General features: G+C 34.9%; 1 protein-coding gene across 13 annotated transcripts in view; it reads left to right on the forward strand.

Moving 5' to 3' along the window:
- LOC108972617 (tropomodulin) overlaps window positions 1-11,165 on the forward strand; it is a 128,393-nt gene that overhangs the window by 282 nt on the left and 116,946 nt on the right. For 3 of the 13 annotated variants that reach the window (XM_018939295.1, XM_018939323.1, XM_018939313.1), the window contains exon 2: window positions 1,223-1,577. In XM_018939295.1, coding sequence (XP_018794840.1) covers window positions 1,341-1,577 — 237 coding nt within the window. In that variant the 5' untranslated portion in view covers window positions 1,223-1,340. Of the gene's footprint in view, window positions 1-32; window positions 203-355; window positions 885-921; window positions 1,116-1,222; window positions 1,578-11,165 lie in introns of those variants that run through there. The other 10 variants (XR_001993655.1, XR_001993656.1, XM_018939278.1 and 7 more) reach the window with 9 other exon arrangements.

Consider the following 11,165-nt stretch of genomic DNA (forward strand, 5'->3'; position numbering starts at 1 on the left):
GAAAAACAATAAGCCTGAGAGCTTAAATGCCGCTGCCACTGGCGCTGCCGCAAACTCGGACGAACGAAGACGAATGTGTTTCATCTGTTTTGGACCGTTCTGAAACTTTTAATTGAATTATATTGAACACGAAAAGCGTACAAATCGTCCGCATTGCTTTGCAGAAAAATTCGACTCGCAGCCATCGACGACAGGAATTTTCGTAATAAAAATCCCGGTGGTTTTTTGTCCGATTTGCGCGCAAAACTCTCTATATATATAAAGCACTCAGAAATCATATGATAATTGGACGATAAATAAAAATTGAAAAGAATAAAGCAAAAACGCGTGCCGCAAGGTGTGAAATTCCGCAAGTTGTGAACGACAGATCTTTTATAGGCGAAACAAAACGAACTCAATGAAATTGATTGTGGAAGACACTCGCAGTTTTGGAACGTAGAAAGAAAGAGAAGACAAAAAAAAAAAGCAAAAATCAATTTGTGACAGCATTAGTTATACTTTGTGAAGTGCTTGGTTGTACTAACTGATTCATGTGACAAAGTGTAGCGTAATAAATTTAAATAATTTAAAAAAATTCCCTTGAAGTGTCTTTCGGCAACATATTGTGTATGGATATAGTTATATAAATAAGGCGTGCTGCAACAATAAAGTGTCAACATAAGGAGAAAATTAAAAATTCTGTTGCCGGCCTAATTTCAAGAAAACACCAAACGTAACAACAACAACAAAAGCAGAAAAACTTCTTTACCATTGAAAGGCAACGCAGGAAATACCAAAGCTTAAACGCAACTCGAATTTGTTTATGTAATCCAAAATTAAACAACAACAGCAACAAAAAGCGCACATCAAATTTTATTTTCGGGAAGAATTCTCTGCTAGAAATTGTACGCGAGTATTTTAAAATTAGAAGTTTAAATTCACTAAAAGAAACAACAACGCGCCAGCGGAAGGCAAAGGGAAATACACAAAGAAAAAACCGAAAAAAAAACAAGAAAGAATCGAGAAAGTAACACCAAACAAGAAAACAAAAAATCACGTGAAACAAACGAAGAATATATAGGAAAAGCGCTCAAAGCGAAAACAAGTTTTAGTGTTTGTTGTTTGTGTGCAAGTGTGTGCGTTTTTGTGTAAAAAATATAATTTATGAAAAAATAGTGTATTATTTAAAAAAGCAGTGTCATGTTCATTTTGTATTTATTTTTTAATTTTCTAAATTTTACAGCAAACTAAAAGATTCGAGTTCTTGTGCCTTAGCAAATTATAGTGATTAAACTGACGCAAATTTGTTGAAAAACTTTAACCGCAAAGTGTCCGCAAATAGAAATTGAAAACTGTGCACAATGTCGGAAGCTGAAACTGCCGTTAATCCCGCCACCACCACCGCCAGCGTCGAGGCGGAGCAGGAGCCGGAAAAGACCGTCACTCAAACGGTGGACGAGGATGAGGATATGAAGGAGGAGGTCTCCGCCGAAACGGAGAAAATGATTACCGAAACGGTTGACGAGGACGGCGATGTGGTCGAGGAGACCACCGAGGTTACGCGTAAAACCATTAAGCGCACTATGAAAATTACTGAGGTAAGTCGAAATATGTTACCGTTTATGGCTTGCCACGATTGTGATCTTCGACAAACGAGGTTGAGAGTGTAAAAATTGAAGGAGAATATGACTTTTTTTGGTGAAATAGAATAAGTAATGTTTGTTTTGAAACTGTTAATCAGGCCAAGATGCAAAATATACTCTTAAGAGTTATAAAAGCTTTTATTCATATTTTCTGCCCCAAATGTCTTTGCTTTCTTAATATATTTTGTTTTTATAGAAAATTTGATCAAGTGTGTTATGTTCTTAAGAATCATTTCAATCTCTATCCACTTGATTCTTGGTGAAACGGGTGTTATAGCCATACAACAATGCCTCTCATATTGACTCCGAATATATTTTTTTTTATTATCGGTACTTTGAAGTTCGCATAGAAGCTTTGAAGCGTAGCTCTACGGACATCTCTAAAAACCTTTTCTCTACAAAGACACACTGTCTCTCTGTATAAAGTGAGCTAAGCCCTCATGTTTTGAGAAATCGATTTGAAATTTCCCCCACGTCCTCTTCATTTCAAGCTTTAAGAAGCTACTCATTTGTCGGAAAATTGTCTTTGTATAGAAACGAAATTTGAAACATTAATGTAATAAGATGGGACTACCTTAGCATATAGCTGATATTCAAATAACAATGTTAAGTCGACTCATCGCGTTACGTTAATAATATAAATACAGGGTTTTCCAATAAGAGTGATATGATCTCTATAAAAAACGCACTGATTGTTAAAGAAATGTAAATGTTTTTTATTTAGTGTGAAGAACAAGCGAACAAGTTCTAAATATAACATCATTCACCACCTTCTCCACGACTTTTTCTGCACGAGCACATCGATGAACCACATTTTCAAGTACTTTTTCCACTAAATCAAGTCGGATGTCATGAATAGCACGTTCAATATTGATTTCTAAAGCTTGAAGAGAGTCTCGCTTATTGCCAAAGACCAATGGCATCAAACAACCCACAAGAAGTAGTCTAACTGTGTTAAGTCACAATTTCTCGGAGGCCATTCAAAGTTACATCTTTTTGAAATAATCGAATCTCCCGTTTTCTCGCTCCGTTGTTGTACATGATGTGTGGCACGTAGCTCCGTCTTGTTGGTTGAAACCAAATCTTTTCAAGAACAACTTCTTCCAATTGCAGTAAAAGTTGGCTAACATCGATCCATACCGCTCTCCATTGACAATAATGGTGTCACCAGCTTCATTTCGAAAGAAGTAGGGGCCAATGATTCCACCAGATTAAAAGCCAAATTGTCAATTTAGGTGAATGTAATGGTTATTCATGAATAATTTGTGAATTGGTTTGCACCAGAATCGACAGTTTGGATTATTTAGCCTGGAGCCTCATCGCAGAAAATGAGTTCCTTAAAAAAAATCGTTATTATTTTTAAGTTGTTCCTCAGCAAATTCACAACGTTTACGGTGGTCCAGTGACTTCAGTTCTTGAGTGAGAACAATTTTATGTGGATGTCAAATCCTTTCTCAAGCTCGATCAGATTGTGGTTTGAGACAGCCCCAATTCTTGAGAACGTCTTTAAATCTACCAATTACGGTCTTCAGCGCCACTTGCCTGAACGGCCGCAATATTTTCAATTCTTCTTGGTTCTTTGTCTCATTGGCACTTGAACATTATTTAAAGAAAATGTACTCTCAATATTTGCATCCACTCGACGAAAAGCGAGCACAGATAGACGATTATTACGACCATGAAAAGAGCACGGAGGGTTGCAATTGACGAACGATTATTTTGATATTAAAATTGAATAATTTGTAAACGTTGTTCTTGCGTATTTCTTTCCATGATGAAATTGTAAACATTACTGAATACAATAACAAAAAGAACTACAGATAATGACATATTAAAAATAATCGAAAATACACTTAGAAAAAGCTGGTACATACTTTTCAGCACTTCCGACGTTTCCTTCTGGGTGTTACAAACTTCGTGGCAAACTTAATATATCCTGTTCAGGCCAAAATAAACTGAAAGATTTTTAGCACTAGCCATTCAGGCGCCACTCTTGTCAAACCAGCTCGGAAGTGATTAAAAGGCCTAGATTTAAAAAAGGTTAAGACAGTCATATAATAGTAATATTATATAATATTTTTGTTTAAGCCGATTGAGCTGTAAAGCATGCGCCCGCACTATGCTTTTGTTTTACGTTTGAGCAATGCTAAATTGTTTACAATAAAAGCAAAACACCTTACAAATATTATTTATAAATAGTATCATAGTTTATAAAATGTAAGCAAAAACAATAAATATATAAATAAAAGCAGGGCGGTGGCGAACAGACGTTTTTCTCTTCTTCTTTTCTTGCTACCGTCATGATTTACGCGCTCGACTTGCTGCGGCGCGTCGCGGCTACTGTTTCTTACGCAAAAATTCGCTGAAATTTATTGTTGATTTATTGTTGTTTCTTGTAGGTTCACTTTTTTATTATAAATTTTATGTATTTCTTTTCAAATATCGCATAAACTAGAAATGAAAAGTAGACGCGATTTATGACATACGTTTCCTCTATTTTGTCCGATAAACAAACAAAAACTAAATGCTGTTTTTTGGAAGAAAATCTCTGACATTGTGGAAAAACACACAAAGATCTACTGAACGCATTTCGAATTAAAACAAATAGCTGCTGCCGGTCGAAGTAGATTACAGTGATCTGGGCTGTCAAGATTAGATTGGCTTTTAGCGCAGATTCGAATTGTGAAACTAGTTTCTACTTCGTTCGGGAGGCGCTTATACGTACATACGTTTATACTGACAGTTTAGTCTTGAGTTAACATAATGAAGCTTTCAAAACCTAACTCTCTGTTAAATGAAATAAATGTATTCGCCGAAGTCAAGCGGGCCGAGTTCGTGAACATCATTCGTATCAATCATTGCGATAACGAAGCGTTTTTACACCTAATAAGTTTCTTAAAAACACCATCGGTTTATCAGAGCCAATCAGACCAACGAAGTGTTATTTTTTTCAATCATTATTTTGTAAAATACACATTAATATTCAGTATAATCTCCCTAAATATTAATACACTTGCTTCAACGATTCCCCAATCTGTGCGGCAAAATATTATATGCTGAATACGGTGAACGCTCCAACAGTTCGAACTTTAATTCATGGATTTTGGCCATTATAAATATGCTCTTGTGACACGGTGCATTATCCTGATGAAAAAAGATTTTTTCTTCTGCAAACCGAGTCTTTTTACATGAATTTTTTCCTTCAACTTGTCCAGAATGTTGCAATAATATTCAGAGTTAATTGTTTTACCAGTTTGCAAGAAATCCACAAACAAAATTCCTCTCGCATTCCAAAAAACGTATGCCATAACCTGCTGGGCCGGTATCCGTACACGAACTCGTTTCGAAGCCGAACAACCAGGTTTGCACCACTCGTTGGCCTCTTGTTTTGATTCAGGATCATGGTGAAAGACCCAAGTCTCATCCATAGTGCTGAATCGACACACAAAATCTGCAAATGTTGCTGAGAAAAGCGCATTCCATTGTTAGCGAAGGCGGCATCCATTGTGCACATAGCTTTTTAAAACCCAAAATTTCACATAAAATATGGCTCACACTGCCTAAATAGATATGTAAAGTCTCTGCTAAATTTCCCTCATCGACGATTTTCCAAAACCATATTATGTATTTTGGCTATGCTTCCTGGTGTTGGTACGCTTTTTGGACGTCCTTGAGGGCTGTATGTAAGTAATTCGATTATTTTTAACTGATACAAACAACCAAGACTATTACAGCATATTCTGTATATTGCAAGAGTATAAAAATACTTCATGCTCATAAACGTCAATATTTGTAGATATAAATATCGCAACAATGTTTTCGAGTACGCATATGGCAATTGGAAATGCGTTTCGGTTGTTATGAGGCCTCTAAAGCTTCAATCAATTCGAGAGGAAAGCGCAGCTGTATTGATTTGTGCAGACAAAATGCAATAAAGTTTGCAGCAGAACAGAAACAATAGTAAAATTGTATTTTACAAAATCGTATACTCACACATACATACATACGTTCGCACGTAAGCAAACTCAAATGTAGTCCAGTATAAATGAAACAATAGAGAAACATTAAAACGCCGACGCTTTGCTCCAAAAAATATAATCCTCGTACTCATAATCTGCTACGCACAGGCACAAATATATATTTACAAATTTACATTCGTTCGTGCAGTTGTTTTATGCCACGGTGTATGGGTATGTGTTCGTGCTAACTTTGTTGCACACAAAATGTTGCATTTACTGATGTTGCATCTAATTGCAATTAATTATTTTATTTGGTCAAATTGCTAATTATAATTACTCGCACATTTCCGCCACTGTTACATGCACACACACACACACACTTACACATAGTCGCACACGAAATTTCGCCAGCGGCATCAATTGGTCGCCAGCAGAATGATTGGGCAGGAGGTGTGTCTCATCACACTCGGACGCAGCTGCTTTTGTATGCGAGACGACGCACACAAGCCGGCAGGAGGTGCAGCGTTGTAGAGGCATATTGAGTGCATTTCGCAATTTAATTGAAATCACACAGGCAGCGCAGTCGTACAAGTTCCTCCACTTTTGCGTAGCAAAGCGATTTTGGGCGATTTTGAGGCGAATGTTGAAATTTTACGCAATTAAAGCGAAAACTATGGCTTATAAACGGTCGTTTGTGTGTGTGTGTGTTTGTGCTTCCCAAAAATCACATGCAATTATGCCTGTTTACAAAATGTGCAGAAAACAAAAACAGCGACAACAAGAACAAATATTGTTTAATAAACATAAATTGTCAGAAATAATATTACTTGCAGTTGGCTTGCGATATCAAAATGCACCCACCCACAGCTTTAAAAAAAAAAAAACACAGAGCAAGCCAATCGCATTAGAACGCAGAAAATTCTATATTTTTTCATATATTTTTAAAAAGCCGTTGAGCGGTTATGCGCCCACTCCGCATGCAAATTAATTACTGTTTATTCGCTGATTTTCAAGTCATTTTTCATGCGAAAGTCTATTTTCGCTATTGAGCTGACGTTGAGAAAACAAAATTTGCTTGGAATTAATATTTGCAAAAGTAAAGTCCAATAATATTGCAGCCGCTTCAGGCAGGGAAATAGCCTATGGAAATAGTAAATACGTAGGATAGGTGGAGGGTTTTGAAGCTACAAATATTTATAAAACTAACTCTCTGCAACACGATTTCGAAATTAGTTATTAATAAATTTTATTTATTTATTTATTTTTATGAAATATAATTATAAATAATTACATTACATTTAGCAAGGCAACTAGTAACTAAGACTATCGGCCTGACAGTTATTAATAAATATGTAGATACATTTTATTGAAATAAAGCTTCAACCACGACTTACGATAACTGCTGTCTAACAGGCTAATATAATTATACCTATAGTAAGTCTCGTTTATCTCTTCGATCTGAAAACGGATTCCACGTAGTGGCAATTTCAGTTTGGGGAACAAAAGACGATGCACCAAACCATTGTTGACTTGTGTGAATGTTAAACTCATATCTCATCGGCATTTATAATGCCCTCCATGAATGTAGATAGAACCTCGTACGATGAAGCATGTCCAAAGAGAACTGTCGAGATGAGGAAGAATGCGTTTCATACCCAAAATATCCACGGAGATTTCGAAGTCTCTTGCCATCCCTCTAACTCTTTGTCTCTTTGGGACAATATTTGTACCAAATCATTATTAGTCCCAGATATCTAGATTTGACCAGCTGTTACTTCGTTTGTAATTTTATTGGAAAAACAAAATATATATACGTTTACGAACCTTGAAACACTGGCGAGCTTAAGTCTAATATTCATGATGAAGTCATCACCATCACGCCAAGATATTCTAAACATTATATTAATACCACTTTTAATCCTGTAGTGGTGCGACATTAGGGGTTCCGATAAACGAACTGCTCTTCGAAGCCATTTGGAGAATATCAGATACATTTTTCAAAAACTGAGGATATGTATGTTCATACTTTACAGGGTCTCCGACTCTTCTGGATGTTGAAGAAAACTTAATCAGTATAAAAAAATTGTAGAAATAAATCGTAAAGGCTGCCGCACCTATATAAAAAATTGCCCACCCTATATGAATATGAATAGGTTTGTTTAATGTGTCCAAAACCGTGATTATTAAAAGATGTTTATAAAATCAGTAATAATGATAATAATAATAATACAATAATAATAATAATAATAATGGTAATTATAATTATAATAATAAAGCCTATAAGTACACAATCAGAATTTTGAAATAAATGTTTTTTTAATACTTTTTTATTTATTTATATATATATGTAAGTGTGATTAATATTCCTCTGGAAAAAATTTGTGAACTGTTCAACCCCTCTCTGCAACGCAAATTCTTATAACGAATTTTCAAGGACAGGTTCATTGCACTCTGCACTCGAGCGGTTGACCATTTGAGTGTTTATTTATCTGAATGTCAACATTAATTTTATGCCCCCGGAGAGTAAGAGGGGAAAATTGGCACCAAATTTCTTCAGGCTGTTGCATTTTTAATAAATTTACTTTGCTTTGAGTTTTATTTGGATTCGGCAGTATGTCACTCTACTTTTTATATTAGAGTCACTGCGAATGAAAGGTAGTACGAAGACTTCAAAATATGTTTCCCCGTTTTCTGTGGGGAATGCTTGACTCACTTTTAAAGAAACGCCTAATATACTTTATATACTAGAGTTACTACAGGGTCCGGCATTCGAAGTGTAACCAATTAAAAAAGCCATAAATTCGGTTCAGGAAATTGTTTTTATTTATTTTAAAGTCTGAAAATAATCATAAATTTAGGGTCAATTCACTCACGAACAATGGCTTTCTTGAGCATCTCGAAACTGGTGTATTTTTTACTTCGGACCTTGCTCTCCAAAATCGCCGAGAGAGAATAATCCATTGGATTCGCATCTGGTGAATTCGCGCATTCGAATTCTTTAGCCATTTGATTGGCACTTCGTCGTGGATTTCGCCCGAGTCGCTTCTTAATTTTCCGAACCATCTCACGGGACGTTGCAGTGTTTTGATGACAACTTCCATGGCGTTTTGCGATGCTACCAGTATCATCAGCTACGAGTGATGGCGCGACAAACAAAAACTTTATTGACATTAAGGTGTTTGAGCTCACGAACAATTGCTAGCTGTTCCAGCTAAATATAAAGCACTATTACGTTTGAATTCCATCGCTGATTTGGCAAAACGCTTTTCTACACTTATGAACAATACTCCGAACTGTCATTCAGCAAATTTATAAACAGCTGATTACAGTGCGACAACTGCGCGAACTTTCTGAAGTTGGATACACTTCGAGTGCCGGACCCTGTATGAGAAAGTTATACATCGTCAACTATTTTCAAAATTATCCATAATGACAAATTATAAATAACACTTCAAACAACCTCTTACTTGTATTTTAAGGGGGTATTCTCCTCTAGAAATCAAAATTTGGGCAGTTTTTTTAATTTTATTTAAAAAAAAAAAACCAAAAATATTTTTACCATCCATTTTTGTATGGTGCTTTCTTAAGAATACAGAAAAAAAATTTTACAAAAAAATATTAAATATTGGGAGAGACAGGTGTAAAAAAAAAAGGCGCATGATGGTGACATTGATGAATTAAAAGAAATTCTTAATCAGTAAGGATGCTGTTATAGTCCTTATTTCCGGGAACACGAAAAATTTTTTTTTATGAAAATGGCGACTGCCTGAAAATCAAAATCATTTTTTACGCTTTTTTTTTTGAAATTTCTGAATTTTTTTTTTAAATATTAAAAACAAAGGCTTAAGGATTATATAAAGATAAAGGATAAAGGATTATATAAAGAAGCTTCACACAAAACTTCAAGTAAATGGGTTGTATAGAACTTGAGATAATGCCGGCACCGTGTGGAAAAAAGTAGTTTCGAGAAAAACGGGTTAAAAGCGGGAGTCTACCTACCTACCGGGCTAGGTACTGCGTCACTAAAGGAACTGTAGCTCTTAAAATAATTTTAATTTTTAAAAATCCTTTGGAGCATATGTTCTTAAGGGTCTAAGCGTTTAACATATGAAAAAAAATCGAATTTTTCAAAATTCTAGAGTAGAATACCCCCTTAAAAGATACATTCTTTCGGATTTTCTTATTTTTGTGTCGCGAAGTTTATTGAGTCAATGGTCTAAACCCCGGCTAAATATACAGACCTGTGTACAATAGATCCAGTATGAATTATTTTTAGCCACAATTTTTGAAATCGATTCGAGAATAAAGCACTTATCCACAACACTTGTAAATGGTTTGTAAATATATATACAAGTAAACAGTTTGGTTGCAACGTCCAATCAATTTGAAAATATAAAAATAGTTCTATACACCAACACATTTATCTAACAATGTGCATGTATTGAGCAAAATCAGTGGTCTGCAAGTAATTAGTTTGCATGGAAAACAAATTGTCTGCCTACTTAAAACTCGTAGATGACTCATATATAAAAAATCCCTAAAATTGAACGAACCAATATGAAGATACTGAATAAATAAAAATAGTAGTCACTAAGGTTATAACTGTATATCTAAAAGAGCGAAGATAAAAATATATTTAGTAATGTCTACACAATTTGAAGTGGGTTTTTCAGTAGAAAAGTTCATATTAAAAGAGCTGACATGCTGACATGTTGGTTCATTGACCATTTTGAAGTTGAGCATTAAGCAGTACTCACTACCGAACAGTTCCGTATACAAAATTGTTCACTTTGCTCATCTGCCAAACCACAGCTTATATTTATAGATACATATACGTATAATCGCCTTTCAGCACATGAACCTCAGTCGCTTTTATATTAATGCTATTATTATACTTCAGTTAAAAAAAGAAAAAAAAAAAAAACGTTGACTGTGGTTATTCAGAAGCTGTAATACGCTTCATAGATAAATAAATTTATTATAAACAAACTCGATTGCTATCGTTCAGTAAGTACAAGTACGTCAGCTACATATGCAGAATAGTGGCCCTACATTTTATGTTCCTATGCATTGTTTGGAATAGCTCTATTGTCTTTATTTCGTTCATATTTTAATTTACGGTTGGAAAACTGCACAAAATGTACCACTTCATATAATTCTCTGCTCTGCTCAGTCCAAAGGAGTAGTTTTTGACAAGAATTAGTCGAGAGAGAGGCATTTGATTTGTTCCATATTTAAATCACTTTATGATTATTACTTTTTCGATAATGATCATATCTCAATTCTCAAATAAGTACAAACAAATTATATTCAATATTAAATCACAGTGAAATCAAGTTGGTTTCTAAAATATTAAATATTTCATTCAACGTCAATCTTAATTCTAGTTAATGAAGTATGAATTTGATCAAGCTAATCTCGCCCAATACCACACAAAAGTTTCAAGTAAAACTTGTATCCAATTAACATATCTCATACAAATCCTTGATATTCGCACCATAGCTGGCTAATTTGCATAGAGAACAGCTGCACCAAAAAATTTCTGAACAAACATGCCAGAGGAATGTTTGCGCCTACAACATCA

Source organism: Bactrocera latifrons, unplaced genomic scaffold (assembly GCF_001853355.1).
Source record: "Bactrocera latifrons isolate USDA-ARS-PBARC rearing strain unplaced genomic scaffold, ASM185335v1 scaffold_11, whole genome shotgun sequence".
Lineage (NCBI taxonomy): Eukaryota > Metazoa > Arthropoda > Insecta > Diptera > Tephritidae > Bactrocera > Bactrocera latifrons.